The sequence below is a fragment of the Acomys minous genome (genome assembly GCF_964271855.1).
Source record: "Acomys minous genome assembly, chromosome: 2".
In the NCBI taxonomy this organism is placed as follows: Eukaryota; Metazoa; Chordata; class Mammalia; order Rodentia; family Muridae; genus Acomys; species Acomys minous.
The window spans coordinates 56,182,615-56,199,631 of NC_140484.1; the positions used below are offsets into that span (position 1 = coordinate 56,182,615).

The 17,017-nt window shown below is 52.1% G+C and overlaps 1 protein-coding gene across 2 annotated transcripts in view; it reads right to left on the minus strand.

Moving 5' to 3' along the window:
* The window catches only part of KCNQ1 (potassium voltage-gated channel subfamily Q member 1), a 321,454-nt gene that overhangs the window by 276,592 nt on the left and 27,845 nt on the right, over positions 1-17,017 (minus strand). For both annotated transcript variants that reach the window (XM_084770356.1, XM_084770357.1), the window contains one exon: positions 1,739-1,829. In XM_084770356.1, the coding sequence (XP_084626482.1) occupies positions 1,739-1,829 (91 nt within the window). The remainder of the gene's footprint in view (positions 1-1,738; positions 1,830-17,017) is intronic.

Consider the following 17,017-nt stretch of genomic DNA (forward strand, 5'->3'; position numbering starts at 1 on the left):
GTGTCCTGGTCGGGTGTGTTGACTGTGAGGCTGGGAGCAGAGAACAAGGGAGTTGCCAGGGTTCCCTAAAATAGGCTACAAGGCCCGCTGTAGGGTGCAGGAGCCAGGCCAGATGAATCCTCCAGTGGCCTGTGGAGAACTGGGTACTGCCAGGCAAGCCCCATGTCTGATTTGGTCTACAGTGAAGACGCACATCCTAGGGAGAGGGGAAATGAGCTCTGGGGTGACTGGCAGGAGCAGTGTCCACTTCACACTCTCCCGGGGGACCCCCAAAGCCATTGGCAGTATCGATAGCACGTGACTAGTCAGACCTGGGGAAGATGGTGTCACAGTCAGGCCAAAACCAGGGACCTCTATAACCCAGGAGAAAAATATTTCCTGAGGCCCCGATATCTAGAGGCAATAAAGGAAAGATAAAGTTGACACATGAAAAAGAGGTGTCACTGAGCAGCCATCAACTGCAATTCGAGTCCTAGGAGACAAGCTGCCCAGCTGACAGAGGCTGTAGACAGATACAGCTGAGAAACACCTAAGGCACACTGTGTAGGCAGCTAGTTGTACTCCTTGCTGCCTGAAACGGTCGGGAACACCCCACCACAGAAGGAAAACACAAATGTGCCCAAGCAGAGAGACACCAGGTTGTACCCTTCCTGGCTTTGACACCTGTCACCATCTTGTCCCCATAGTCCCAGACATGCTGGCCTCCACCCACCTTCCCTGCAACATCATCGCTGTAACAGCACTGCCTCTAAAGGACAAATGGCCCCTTGTCTAGCCCAACAGTGAGTGGTGATACATCGGGTGCTTTCTCATCATGGCAATGGCTCCAGGCTCCTGGTTGCCCTGCCAGAACAGGGTCTGCCTCAGTTGCTATATCCAACCCTGGCCCTGTTTCAGGGGCTCATGGCTGCTAGGTAAACAGTCCCTCAGTCCCTCAAAGCATGTTATGCACACACAACAGGATACTGTGAAGGCACAATTAGCCCTTCACAGAGGAGTGTTGGGTCACACGCCCTATGCCCTCCACAGAGTATAGGATTATAAAATCCAGTCTCCAAGCCCCTCACAGTATGTGGGTCACACAGGACAGTCCCTAAGCCCCTCATAGAGTATGGCTAGACCCAGGTACTTGGAAATTCCATTCCTCAAACATTCTACATGTTGCTCTGTGCTAGGACATGTCACATGGGTGAGATGTCCCAGGCCTGGCCTGCAGAAAGAGGGACCCAAGCTTTGTACCAAGGTAGATGTGGTGACCACTAGCATTGCCATAGTGGCCAGTCCTGCCAGAAATGATACGTGAAAGTCTCTGGGCTTATGGAAGGGCCCACTCCAGTGGCTGGATTAGAATCTGACCTGGGACACCTGCAAGGCCCATAAATCCACAACACTACACAAAAGAATCATCCAGCCCTAGGCACTACACCCCCCCCCCCCACCCACTTCCTCTCATCCTCACTGTACCTATGTCCTGCTGTCCTCCCTCTGGGCCCAGGTCAGACGTTCCCCATACAAAGGCCTTTCTGAGTGTACCAGCTCCAGGCCCTGTCTGCTCTTCCTGCCCTTCAACACACAGCCCAGAAGCCTGGAAGGTATGGATGCAGGGGACTGCCCTGTCTGATACCCCAGTACCAGGGTTGGGGAGAACAGGGTTGGGTGACTCTACTCTTCCCAGCCCTACTTCACCTCTTCCACTTGCAGCGATGACATTTACTGACAGCCCTGGGTGCCTACATACCATCCAGAAGAGGGTCCCGGTGGCCAAAGCGGCATACTGCTCAATAGTGGAGAGGACACTGAAGATGAGGCAGACCAGAACAATGAGGAAGCTGTGAGACAGGGGACATATGGTCAGTGCCTGGTCCAGCTGCCCTGCCACCTCCCTCTCACCCAACACCCCACATGCAAGATATTTAGCACTGGCAACCCCAGGTATTCCTCAGTTAGTGCATCCAAACATGAGGTCCACAGGATGGAAACCATTTACCATTATAAGGACTGACCCCAGAGCAGTGTCTCAATGTACACAGACCTTGAAAATGCCACACTATGTGGTCAACCCATCCCCACCTCAAGATCATCTGTCACACCTGACTGTTCTGGACCAGCTAATCCACAGGGAATGGCACACAGCCTGATAGCCATGGCCTTGGGGAAGGGGACAGTGGGCCTGAGTCTCTGAGGAGGCTCAGTGGTCTAACCTCGGAATATCCAAGAGCATTGATGTAAAACTGAAGCTCAAAAAGAGCTGTTTTACAAACTGGGAGCTTTCACCCCAAGGAGTGCAGGAGGCACAGTCCCTCAGCCAACAGGGAGACCCAAGAAAGGTGAGCCAAGCACAGCCTGGACCTGTGCCACAGAGGACACACTTGCTGCCTGCTCTGATTCCAAGGACACTGAAAAGATAAGTTCCCCTTCCACTGAGTTCTCCATCCATGGGTGTCACCATCCAAGGTGGCCTTCAAAGCTGCCCCCACTTGAGGGACAGGGTAGTAGATAGAGAGATGCTTTGGGAGGGCCTTTAGAGGCTTGACATGCCCTCATGGCATGTTCTTGGGGATAAGAATAGAAGTGGACAAATTGTCCCAAGTGGGAGGATAAACAGAAGACACTCACAAAGACATCAGGGCTCCAGCATGGACCCCTGCCCTCAACAAGGAACCCACACACCTTTCACCAATCAGGTTTCCCCAATATGTAAGGCCAGACCACCAGCGTCAGCCTCTCAGAGGCCACACAGCAGCAGTGGCCTGAATCAGTCACAGAGTTTCTTGAGGTGTTGGGGGGGGGGCACAGGGGAGGTACAACTCATGTCTCCTGCACCTCTCAAGACTGATTTCATCCATTCCTGGCCTCTGCAACTGCCACTCAAGGCTTGGAGAACTGATAGAGCCAAAGGCCCCCACTAACTATCCCCATTGGCCCTTCCTTCTACGTGTTCTCCCAGGCCAAAGCCTGCGGTCACAGCTTACGATGCCTCACAAATGATAGACACTTCATTTGTCATGCTCATTTACTCCCTGATGCAGAGCACGTCCTCCTCCTCCTCCTCCTCCTCCTCCTCCTCCTCCTCCTCTCATCACCCCAGGTGCCAACTCTACTACCTCCAGCTCCTCCACATCATGCTTAGTGTAGTCCAGGAGTGGACCCAATCCTGGCTCCCTGTCCCTCCTTAGTGGCCTTGAGGCCCTGCTGTCACTGCCCTGCCTAGAGGCAGAGACTCAGGTTCCTACAAAGTGTTTCCATCTCACAACACAGAGAAGTTGCTACAGTACCCACCCTGTCCCCTCATGACACCTCAGTCACAACACTTATGACCAAGTATCTCGGCCAAGGCCTAGTGCCTGCAGTCACACGCAGTTGGTGAGCATCTTCGGAACAGGTGCCTTGTACAGAGCCTGGTGTACAGAGGTCTCGGTACCCCAATACATACATACCTCCCTTTAATCCCAAACCCCCATCCCTCTTCACACCTATGGTAACCTCATGTCATGGTAGGCAACAGCCCCAGTTGGCACTGATCCCTGGATACCACCTACACCAGGATGCTCACCTGGATCTCACATCTGATTTGGCCCCAGCAGAACCCCTGGGTGGGCTTCAGCCCTTGCCTTCTCTACCCATATGCATCCCTGGCAGTGGCGAGCCTCTAACCTTGGCACCCAGTGCTGCTACCACAGATGGTTTCCTCGCGTCCACTCTCCACGTGGCTTCAGTCCTGAGGACCCTCCCAGAGCAGCACGACAAGACCCTCAGGTCCTCCTAGGTTCCCCCAGTGGTGCTTTTCCTGGCCAGTGGTAGCCAGGCTGATTGTTATGCCCACATCTGTCTCCTGGACTGTGACTACGGGACACTGACCCATGGAAGCCCCTGTTAGATGCACAAGCCATGTGGAGTCCTCAGAAAGTCACGGCTCTTGTGTGCACACAGCAAACACTGGGTTAGGTGAGAGCCCCTCCGCCACCCATCCGCAGGTTAGGCCTCCATCCAGGCCTGCTAGCGAGGTCTGACTCTCAGCCATAGACTTCCCCCCAACTGCTTCCTGAGGCCCTCGTGGCCTTTCAGGACTCAGTTCCCCTCCGGCTAGGCTCAGCTGCTCTTGCCTCAGACTGACTCTTCACACAGTGGGGCCTCACTAATCCTAGGTGTGTGTTGTTTTGATTTGCAGTAGGCAGGAAAATAGGGTTGGGCCCATCTCTAGGCAATAGAGAGTAGACTAGATGCCCCACCCCAGATCTTTGGTTATGCATGGAAGCAGAGAGGGGCTAGCAAGAAGAGACACAGCCACTTCGGGCTGCCCCTCCATAGTGACATAGCTAAGCGAGCCCCCATTTCAGATTCCCCTGCCACAGGAGGAGCTTAGGGCTGCCCCCTCAGGGACCTGTGCATCGCAGTGTAGCACAGCACAGTGCATATCCCTCAGGGGCTCAGCGCCTAGAAGTGAGGGGGCAACTTTGCCTTAAGGTCTTTGGGAATCTCCCAAACTTTTGGTGCCACCACACACGTAAAGAAAACCATCTACTAAGCTGAGCAGCTTAAGGCTCAAGTCCAAGAAGTGCCCCCCAGGGCACTGTATGGCACAGTCCACTCACTTGTCACCTGCCCAGGGCTTGACAGAGGAGTGCCATCAGTCCCACAAGTACCTGACAGGACACAGTGTCACCATGCTGGAGTCCAGATGCTATTTCAGAAGTTCCTAGGGCACCTAAGGTCACTCAGGTATAATCACAGAGGTGACAATGACATATCTCTTAATGGACTTCGATTCTTTCACTGTTAGAGTGACAACTTGGTCTTTCAAGGCCTCAGTCATCTCGGCTCCAGGATGGAATACGACAGCACTCGAGGCACTTGAGGACCAGAGAGCTTATGTGTAGCAAGGGAACAAAGACCTTCAAATAAGCCACAGAGGGAGGAACTGGCTGCCATAGGCCACTCTGCCCATGTCTGCAAGATGCTCGGGGGGGGGGGGGGGGGGACAGGGGGGGGGAAGGACAGGGGGGTGGGGGGGTGGGGGGGTGGGGGGGCAGCAGCTGCAGCCTGGGGGTGGAAAATCCCAACAGCATGGAAGGAAGTTATCAAAACAAGAAGGCTGTGTAGAAGGCCCCCTACTCTCTGACTACCCCCACCCGGCAGTAGGTAAGGCCATGGACACACAGACCAACCCTGAGGGAGAGGAGCAGAGGAAGTAAGTTCTCAATGCAGACAGAAAACCAGCTGGTGCTCCAGGAGGCTGGCAGGGCCTAGGCAATACACCCACCAGCGACAGCCCATGCTAACCTGCCCAGGAAGCCTGGGGCTGGGGACAATGGTGGCAATCTGCACCCGCTCCCCCTACTTCGTCGTGTGCTGGTTGCCTTTTAGCCTTGAGTATCCCAGAAGCTAAACAGTTCTTCAAATATTTGAACACACTGTGCTGCCCAAGAAAGGGTTATATGGCATAGTTTATTTTTTATCTACTCCTGATAAAATGAGCATTATCTTATTTACTATTGTATCTGTTCCTGCCCTGGGTAGGGCTAGAAGTCTCAAAGAGGCTTGGGGAGGGGGGGGGCTCACGGCCAGCTGCCTACAGCATCCCCTCCTGCTTCTATAGGACCCCACTCTACCTCCATACCCCAGAATACCAAGGTCAGACTATCAATCATAAGATGTCTTTTCCACTACCCCCACCAGCAGCAGGGTAAACTGAGGCCCAGGGAAATGCCTGTGTCCCTGGACACAGACTAACATGTTCTTTTTCTTTCTTTCTTTTAGTTTTGTTTATTTTTATGTATGAGTGTTCTATCTGCATCCCAGAAGAGGGCATCTGATAACATTATAGATGGTTGTAAGCCACCATGTGGTTGCTGAGACTTGAACTCAGGACCTCTGGAAGAGCAGACAGTGCTCTTAACCACTGAGCCATCTCTCCAGTCCCCAACTAGTATGTTCTTAAGAGGGCTTACTGTGCAGGGTATGAAACAGAAGGTTCTTAGGAACAATGCTTTGCTTGTTCTACTCTTTCCAAATCAAACTCCATCAGCAGTGACCTCAGCCCAGCCCTGAGGGACGTCCAATGTCTTATCGGACATCATTTCAATATCTCCGTGCCTAGGTGCCCTGGGAATACAAGAACATGGCATCCTGCCAGCACCACGTGGCTGTCCCAGCAGAAAGCATGGGGGTGGGGGTACAAAGAAAAGTGACGGGAGCATGGACAAGCCAGCTATGGCAAATTGGGACTATGAGTCAGAGATCTCCTCCATCCATGCTAGGCCCCTGACCAGTAACTGAGAGGCCAGGGATGGCCTAGACCCCTGGGCAGCCAGACTAGCTCAGACACAGGCCTGATGGTGATACTGTCCCCAGCCCGCAGCACCTAACCATCCCATTGAGAAGGGCCCTGCTCTATAGAGGCAAATAGCACCGTGTCTATTCCAGAGGGTAAGGCCTTCAGCTTAGCCCTCATCAAACTTCCAGGACCCAAAACGTAGCACTAAAACATCTGAGGAGACTTTGAGCTTGTATCTCCACACAGTGTGACGTGCTTTAAAAGGGTTGTCAGTCTGGGGCAAGGGAGTGTCATGTACAAAAGGTCACTAGACATGGGTGGACCTTGAAGACACTTGTTGAGATGAGCCAGGGACAAGTGGACACACACTTCAGGATGCTTCTCATTGGAGGCCCCTGGAGTCACTAGATCTGCAGAGACAAAAATTAGAATGGGGTGCCAGGGGCTGGGAATAGTTTCTGTCTAAGATAGAAAGTTCTGGACAGGACATTCTCCACAGTTATGTGGAGAGCGGGGACTGACTTTGACATGAACTCTGGTGCTCCATATTTGACCCACTCCCCTTGGTGGGGAGGCCTGGTGGCACTCAGAGAAAGAATAAGCAGGCTACCAAGATGAGACTTGATAGCCTATGACCATACAGTGGGGGAGGAGGTCCCCCTCGGTCATAAACATAGGGGAGGGGAATAGGGAGAAAGCAGGAGGGAGGGAGGAATGGGAGGATACAAATGATGGGATAACAATTGAGTTGTAATCTGAATAAATTAAAATTAAAATTAAAAAACATCAACAACAACAGAAGAAAGTTCTGCAGCTGTACCTTCTTCTGCGACCTCATACTGCTGACATAGACACGCAGACATCAGCCCTTGTGTTACACCACAACTAAAATAGATTTTTAAAAAAGAAACCAGGGGAGATGGCCCCATGGTGAAAAGCACTTGCTGCCCTTCCAGACGATCAGAGCACCAGCTGCCAATACCCATGTTGCCTGGCTCACAGCTGCCTATAATTCCAGCTTCAGGGGATCGGATGCCCTGGTTTGGCTTTTGTGGGTGCACCCATGCATGCCTGCACACACACTAGGCACACACAAATTAAAAGAGAAAGAAAACCAAGCAAATGGCTTTGACAATGGAACTGGCCATGGGACTGTAACTGAAGCCATTAACATTCAAAGGCCCCCTGGGGACAGCTCTCTACAGGCCAATAACCTGTCCGCCAGCTTGTTAGGCTGAGCTAAGCATCTAAGGTACCATGAGCCTTTGCAATGCACAACACCCACAGACTAAACCTTGATGTGTGAGCCCTAAGCCATGTCTTGGGGAGTTTGCTATTGTTCCCCAGGGAGTGACTACCCCTCCTATGTGCTGCCTGGGAAGGGAAGTCTGCTCACTCACTGCCTACCACTCACCCTCAGCTTCTCAGAAGGCCATGCCGTAGATCATAAACTGGGTCAGAGCAGGACATTGGGCTATGCCCACAATTGCTGCTGGCCTTTTTGTTTTTGTTTTTGTTTTTGTTTTGTTGTTTTCATTTTTCTAGACAGGGTTTCTCTGTGTAACCTTGGCTATCCTGGACTTGTTTTGTAGACTAGGCTGGCCTTGAACTTATAGTGATTCATCTGTCTCTGCCTCCCAAGTGCTGGGATTAAAGGCATGCGCTACCATGCCTGGCTGATCATGAATTCTTTTTTTTTTTTTTTTTAAGATTTATTCATTTAGTTAGTTAGTTATTATAAATACAGTGCTCTGCCTGCTTGTACCTCTGCAGGCCAGAAGAGGGCATCAGATCGCATTATAGATGATTGTGAGCCGCCATGTGGTTGCTGGGAATTGAACTCAGGACCTTCAGAAGAGTAGTCAGTGCTCTTAACCACTGAGCCATTTCTCCAGCCGCTGATCATGAATTCTTAAACATCAAAATTAGTTAGGCTGAAGCACAGCCTGGTACCACAGGCTTACGGGTGTTCAACCTTTTGACATCATGGTATCATACTGTCCTCTACAAAATCCATACAGAAAACTGTAGGACTGATAAGTGAGAAGACATCTTATATAAAGTTCTAAATAAATGAGTTTTTTGTGGGACCACAATCATAGCTGTGTTGGGCCACACAAAGCCTGTAAGTTAGGAAGGTGCTACATATAAAAGCTGAGAGAGGCCACACCAACTGTGCAGCCAACACACCTCAGCCCTATAGAGAAGGTCAGCTCCCGCCTGCCTCACTGTGGGGCCTGGCCTCAGTCTAGTGTCTTTGCCTATGGACAGTGCTCCCAGGCCTGAGAGTCCCTGGGCTACTACTGCCCACTCCCTGAGGCCACACTGGCTTTAGAACTTTCTAGGCCTAACTCAGACCGTAGTTCATTTCATTAAAAGGTCCTGTTAGGGAATATCACATCTGTGGTGACTTGACCAGCCAGGAGGTAAGGTTACCAATCCAGTTGACAAGTGTAAATCCATCAGGAAAGTAACCCCACCCCAGCACTGAGAGGCCTGCCTCACCTCCCAAAACCAAATGGCACCCCCCAGGCTCTGGCCCAGAAACCCCAGGAAAGCAGAATATCTACATAGCTTTGCAGAGCCCTTGCCCATGCACCTCCTCCAGGGCCACAGGGTAGACACCCCCAGTGCATCCTGTGCCCTCACACCCAGGCAGCATCCTCAGGCATCTTGGAGTCCTGAGAAATGAATGGGCCTCCTTGTCTACTGATTGCTGGAAAACCTCCCTTACCAGCAGAGAAGCCTTTAGTCGCCAGTAGGGGCCCACTGACTGGTACACCTTCTGAAAGACCAGCACCAGGCCACGGATACTTTGTGTGTGTTGAGTGTTGGCTAACTAACTGAGCAACTGTTAAGCTAAGAGGAAGTCTTGGGCTCTCTTCCACGGGATCTGTTTGGCCACCTGCTCGGCCACTCCAGCTCAGGCAAGCCCTTCACAGCCTCTGAACTGGGTTAGTGCAGGACACAGGGCTGAGCCCACGCCTGCTGCTAGCCAAGCCATCAGCACAGGTCATAGGCAGATGAAATGTCCTTAGTGGCTGCCTCCAGTTGACAGCTGTAAGGATGGCAGTAGACCAGGCTATACATCTGCTGTCATACACATAGCCAAGCACCAGGGCCTGATTTTTCAGGTCCCTCCACCTTTGCCCTTCTGAAGGCTGCAGAGGTGGAGGCTATCAGGCCACCAAGTCAAGACCATGGCCACCCTCCACTCAGCTAGACTGCTAGGTAGCAATCAGAACATGGTTTCTACTTTGGAGTCCCTTCCCAGGACAGAGTGTCAGACAACCCCCCCCCCCCCCCCGCCAGAACCCAGAGCAGCACCTGGCACTGGACCAACCCCCTCCCAGTAGCACCACCATGTGGGTTCCAGAGAAACTTGGCCCCTCCCAAGCCACATAGCAGGCAAGGCAGCACCCCCAAAGCCTAGGTTCGACCTCAATAACGCATGTCTACAACTCGACTCATAATTTTTATCCCAGCTCTCAGAATCCTAAACGGGACTTCAGCAATTATCCCCAAGAATGGGCAAAGGGGATCACTTCAGCAATTATCCCCAAGAATGGGCAAAGGGGATCACCCGCTGTCACCACTGTAGCCTCTTAGGGAGCATCCTGGTCCTGCTCTCCTAGGTTAGCGTGCTGATAGAGGTAGACCATCCTTGGCAACGGGTTAGCCAGACATCTTCACTGTCATCTGAAACCTTTTTTGGAGACTGGGGAGAGCAGTTAGGGAGTTAGTCTGCAGCACAGTGACCTGAATCTGACCATCAGAACCCACGTTTAAAAAGCAGGGCATGGGAGCCAGGCGTGGTGGCGCACGCCTTTAATCCCAGCACTCGGGAGGCAGAGGCAGGCGGATCACTGTGAGTTCGAGGACAGCCTGGTCTACAAAGCGAGTCCAGGATGGCCAAGATAACATAGAGAAACCCTGTCTCAAACCCCCCCCCCAAAAAAAAATAAAGCAGGGCATGGTAACACATGCCTATAATCCCAGTACTGAAGAGTCAGAGACAGGCTGGTCCCTGGGGCTCAGTGGCCAGCTGGTTTAGCCTAATCAGCAAGCTTTGGGTGCATGTACACACATATACATACACATACACATACACATACACACACACACACACACACACACACACACACACACACACACACACCCTTTTGGAGCACTAGAGGGATAGGATGGGGGAATGTGTGCTTTGATAATGTGATCATAGCAGAGAGGCATAAACACTAGCCAAGGTTGAAGGGAAAAGCTGGGAACATGGCAGCCCCTCTGGGCTAGTGGCTGGATCTGAGGCTGGGGGACTTATGGTGGACAGTGTGTTAACCTCTATCTCAGAGCAACTCTGCAACCGCCTGGTGGAGAGTGTCTAAAGGTCTGTATATAGCCTTGTGGGTCCACTAATGGCCCAGACGGGGAACAGAAAGTGTAGCACCTGCCCTGGTACAGCTGGCTTTCAGACTTGTAAGAGCCCCTGGGCTACTCCAGCTGGCTGGCACCATGTGGGGCCAGACTCAAGAATTCAGTTGGCAAACAGGTCTGGGTCTTTCCAGCAGGCCACAGTGGCCCTCCCCCACAGGATGTGAACCAGGAGCCTCAGGTACGCGTAAGTGGAAATGACCCAGCTAGGAACCCATGTCTTCCTGTTAACTCAGGAGGTGCCTAAAGGTGGTCTGTCTTTTATTCACAGGATTGACTTCCCAAAGTCCCACAGCACTCAGCAGGCAGTGAGAACCAGGGCACACATCATAGGTCTCTTTGCACACATCTCAAAGCCTCCAGGAAAGCCATACCCCAGATGGAGAGCAGGAGGCAGGAGCTAGGGTGCCTCCCAGACACATGGCCCTTCAAGTGAGGGCTGGAGAAGCAGAGGCAGCCAGTGGCCCAGCTCTAGCCCAGGGCTAGAGCTGCCACTGCTGGGTGCCTGAGTTCTCAGGAAAGAACGAGTGGCCTGTGAATATGGAGGCATGCCACTCTTCTAGGGACCTCAGGAGGGCCAGGGCTAGTCAGTACTAGAGTGTATGTCCCCGGGCCATTGGCCACGCCCAGCCTTGCTCCTCCAAACCCTGTGATAAGATGCATTAGGGATTATATTTAGAATGTGCGGTGGGGACAGGCTTGCATTCCACGGTTCTCCAGCATGAGGTGGGGGCCACATGCACCCACACACATGCTCTCCACTTGGACATGGTCACTGTCTCTTGGAGATATCTCTACCCAGGACAGTTCTGGCCCAGCAGGCTCAGTTGGCTGAGGCAGCTCAGGCATCCCTGGAGGAAAGCAGACACTGCTCACTCAGGAATGACAGGCAGCTCACCAGGCTGATAAATTCCCACAACCAAAACGATACCTACATCTACATAGGTCCCTGTTTGGGAAGTTTTCTCATTACATCAAGCTCAAGTCATTCTCACTGTCTTATGGGACCCATTCTAGAGGCTTTCAGGAACCTCTGTCCAAAAACCTATTGTGCAAGCTCTGAGCCTCAGTTTCCCCATGGGGAAATAGAAACACATTCAGGCAGCCCAGCAGAGCTGTCTGTGCTCAGTAAAGGGGACTGTCATCCAATCAAGCTCTTTGTCCCATGATGCCCCATCTCAGCCACACCATCAATATTCTAATAATGGCATCAAGAGCTCTGGGCTCTGAGAACACAGAGTCTCCATAAGATGTCACCAAGGGCATGTAGCCAGCATCCCTGGCAGAAGTTGGCTCAGGTTCCACTGTCTTCTCTGGTTTAAAAAAAAAAAAAAACCCTTCAAGAGGTGACTCCAACAGTGTGGCCATGGCAAGGGGAGGGGGAGCTGGGTCTTACCTATGAAGTTGACTCAAGGCCAGAGAATTGGTGGCAGTGAGGTGGCCAGGGGTAATCTACCGTCCCCTCCAGAACAGGTAGCCATAACTTCTCTGTAGGGCTTGGGCACTTCCGTGCTCTGATCAGCTGGAGGAAAGCAGTATAGGGTGGCTAAGATGATGTGGGGTAACCCCTAAAGTCCCCTCCAAATAAAAGGATCCCAAGCCTGAAACAGACAATGCTTCCAGCTAGGCAGGGTTAGTCCCTCCTACCCTACCCCCACTCTGTTGTAAGACACTGTGGTAAAGGGCTTCCCAGAGGTGGAGACTAATGAAGAGAAATGGGCTGGTGTGAATCACTGGGCTCTTTTAGGACAGGGTGAGTGAATGGATCTCCTGACCTACAGCCTCAGTTCAGATCTGCTTCCTGTTGGAATCCCCCCACACTACAGAAGGACCTGGAATTTTGCCTATGCAGGAGTTAAAGTGACACTCAGACATGCTGACAGCAGAGGGCACCAGTAAGAGCAAACAAGGACAGCAAACCGTGGCAGCCTGCGACGGATCACTCAGAGGAGGGACAGCCACAAGGAACCAAATCAGGCCCAGGGAACAACTGAGCAACAGACCACCCTGCTCCCTTGAGCTGCTTTGTAAAGATGTCCCCTTGCGGGGGGGCACATTTCAATAGTAGTCGTGGCCCCGCAGAAGCCACTGGGAGGCAGACAATGTATCTAGTGTGACTATATGAAGCCCAGGGTCTTTACTCCGCCTAGAGAAACTGAACCCTGCGGTCAGCTGGGAGAGAATCTACCCTAAATGCTATCATGACAACCATGACATGGCATCTAATTCTTGGCTCAAAACCTCAGCCTGGGCTATGGGATAGAGTCTCACTGTTGTAGATAGACAGGCTTGAGGCAGAGCTGATCATAACGTAGACCTCACCCAACCAACAGAATACAGAAGGCCAAAACCGAGGCTTCTGGGGGAAGGAAAGGCAACACAACCTCAGGGCAGGACACAGGAGCCCAACGGAGCTCTCAGCCACCTTCAGAATGTGGTTTCTGCCCCACCGTCCTGTGAGTTGATTCATTACAATGAGCTTGGACCCCGTTTGTGCAAAATGTCCATAAGAGGAGCGGACACTGAGATGCCTGTTTCATGGGTGGCAAAATGGAGGCTTCTGCGACAAGGTGCCCAGCTCACAGCCCACTCATCCTGGGCCCTGCTGCTCCAAAGCCCGGGATTCCCTGAAAGGCCAGCAAGGCTTGCGCTGGAAAGGCACACTAAGCCTTGGCGGGAGCATTTGGCACTGCTATGGGAAGACACCTGGTGGGCCAGAGTCCTGCCAAGAGGGAAACAGGCTCAGAGAGGAGAGCTGCCAGACCAGACACTGAAATAACCAGAATTGCCCCTCAGCAGCTTCTGCCGCTCCTGGTAAGGGCCACTGTGAGGACCAAGTACATGTTCTGGGCACAGGTGGCTTATTTCCCCTGGGTACCGGGGGGGTTCCAACTGTGACCTGTCACTTCCACTTAACAGACCTAACCTTTATGTTGTGTGAGTGATCTTGGTGCGCTGGTCAGAGGTGACCTGCAGTCACATACTGGGAGCAAGAGGGAGTATCCTGGGTCCCTGCAGCCATGTCTCATGGCTCAGGAGTCTTGATGGCCCCCAAACCCACTCATCTCTGTGGCCCTCATCTTGGGGGCCCCTCCCTTTCCCTTAGAGCCAGTCAGGCTGGAGGCCTCAGGGTGAGTGGCCCCAGGCCTCTCCCTGAACCAGGAACCTCAGCCTCCTGAGACTCTGCCTCAGTGTCAGCCACCTCCCAGAGCTCTGTGATTACCCAAGTGACCTGGACCAAGAAAAGCCTCTGATGACAAAACAAGGTGTTCACATTTACTTCAGCGCAGCCTCACCAACCATGCTGCCCCAGGCAGCACACCATCAATGGGACTGTTCTTCTGGGGCACAGGCAAGGCTCGAGCTCTTGGCAGCTGTCTGCACCATTGACCATAAGACAGAAGGCCCCAGGACTGTGTGGGTCACTGCCCCTGACAGTCTTGTGCTGTGGCCATCTAACATCCTACATGGACAGGGTTTCCCTGTGGGAGTACAAGAAAGCACAGAGAGCATGGTCCAGGGATAAGTGATATGAATATAGGGCTATTGAGATGGGAGAGAAAGATGTGAGGGGCAGGGGTAGAGGACAGAAATAGGAGGGACAGGACATGGGGGATCACAAATGTCAAAGGAGACGTACCAGACATACAGTTTCCCTGGCTACCCATCACGGAGACGCTGCCCATCTGCTGCTGCCCTCCAAGTCCAACCCCCTAGCCACACTCTGTATAGTCACTGATACCCCCTGGGAGCCAAGCAGGCCACACCCACAGCCCTACCCACCTGCCTGTCCCTCCACTCACAGGCCAGGTTAGGTGGGAACTATTGGTCACTAGGGACTGCGGGATTCCCTAGCCATTAGCCACTGCCCTGTACCAGCCCTAACACCCCTACTGCTGCCCAATGCTTGCCCTTCTACTCTCATCAGCCACCCAACTTAGCTATAGCTGCTCCACTAGGGCCGTGCAGATTGACTTCTAGGGGGCCAAGCACTCACTGGACCGAGGAAGTAACATCCTCCCCACCCTTGATCTCAGTTCACTCTCAAGGGCTGGACATGGCAGCTGGTATGGTGGGCACTAAAGCAGAGGGAGGGGACTTGGCAGAGCCCTAAGGAGGAGGAGCAGGATCAGCAATGGACAAGCCTAGGCCACATGCTAGAGGTCAGTAACCAAATACCTAGCCTCCAAGTGACATCCTCAGATACAAAGTCCCAGGGACTGGAGGAAAGCCAAGAGCAGCCTTTTGTGCCCCCATCAGGATATATATATAACCTAGGGTTACTGCAGAACCATGAACTTTGAAGGGCCCGGGGCACAGGTGACTGTGTATGGAGGGGCTGATTGTCCCACATAGCACAGCTCTGGAAGGACCTGGCCCAGCTGGCACATGGCAGACACCAAACCCTGGGGTTTCCGTCATCACACTGGGGTAGCACTCAGAACAGTCTCAGGAGGCTCCCCTCAGGAAGCCATCCCATTTCCTCCTCCTCTGGCTGGCCAGGACACACTTCACTTCCTGAGCCTCTTCCTTGGCTACCACACTCTGCTCTGATCTGTGCCCTCCCCAGGTTACACCATGGAACTATATCTTAAAAGGAAGCTACTAGAAGAACCTAGCTGCCACCATAGAGGAGAATAAGAACACCCAAAAGCACTAGGTGACCGTGAAAAGGGGCATGCTAGGTGTCAGTAAATCAATGTAAGTCATGTATTAACCAATAAAAACAGATCCCAATCTGCCCTATCTGCTCTGTCTTTATCACTGCACATCTTGTAGACAGGGTAAATTTTGGGTAGAAGTTTTTTGTGGGTGGGTTGGTGTTCCCCTCCCTGTACCAGGAGTCTTGTCTAGTTAAAGGGTATCCTCTTCAGACACTATGGCCCCTGCTAATAAGAGTCTTTACCAGAATCCCCTCATAGTCTCCCAGGAGCCTACCCTGACTTAGGTCTCCAGGAATGTCCAACCATACCTGACCCAACCCAAGGCCCAGCCCATGGGAGAGAGCCAATCCCTGACCCTATTAACAATACTATTAAGGATAATCTGCTCTGCTTACAGACAAGAGCCCAGCAGAGTTCTCCTCTGAGAGGCTCCATGCAGCAGCAGCTCCAAACAGATGCTGCGACTCACAGCCAAACACTGGGCGATATGTAGGGGAGTCTTATGGAAAAGGGGTGGGGAGGAGAAAAGCACCTGGAGGTGACAGGAGCTCCACAAGAAAACCAACAGAACCAACTAGCCCGGGCCCATAAGAGCTTGCTGAGACTGAACTACCAATCAGAGACCATGCATGGACAGGACCTAAGCCCCCTACATAGATGTAGCCTATGGGGAGCTCAGCTCAGGCTTCATGTGGGTCCTCTAGTAAGCGGAGTGGGGACTGTCTTTGATATGGACTCTGATGTCAGTTTTTTGATCACTTCCCCCTGGCGGGACTGCCTTGACAGGCCACATAGGAAGAGGACAAATAGAGTCGTGATGTGACTTGATGAGCTGGGGTGGATGGAAAGGGAGGCTCCTCTTTTCTGAGGAACAGGGGAGGGGAGAGGGAAGGAGGGTGGGACCTGGAGGAGAGGAGGGATGGGGCTATGACCAGGATGTAAAGTGAATAAAAACAAAACAAAAAACAAAACCAGACAATGAAAGAAAAGCCAATGTCTCTTCGACAGGTGGTGCTGGGCAAACTGAGACTCCCCATGCAAAAGAAGAAAGCTGGACCCTTGAACACCTCACACCATACCAAAGGCCCGCATGTAAGGCCTAAAACTGCCAACCCCTTAGAAGAAAGCCTAAGACAAAAGCCTCATGATATTAGATTAAACAATTTCTTTTATATGACACCAAGGCTTGGTCCACTAAAGGGAAACCAGACACATCAGACTTGATGAAAATGTGAATGTTGTGTGGCAAAAGGTAGTATCAACAAAATGGGAGGTTTTTCAGATTGTCTATCTTATAAGGGCTTAGTTCATGGAAAAAAACAGACAAATATCAATCTCAAAAAAACAAAACCCAGCTGACTTTAAACACGGCCCCAATCTTTCTCCAAGGGTGACACACAGAAAGCACATGGAAATACACTGGCATCTGAGTTTTGTTTCCTGTCACTGTGATAAACTGCTTCTGACAAAAGCAACATAAGTGGGGAGGACAGGAGAGACGGACACAGAAAATGTGATATGGAATGTGAGTTGTCCTTACAAAGGACAGGAACAGGGCCATATGCTACAGCTCAAAGGAGCCTTGACAATAACTGCCAGGTGAGCAGAGCCAGTTACACAAAGACACACACTATGTGACTCCACTAGGACAAGG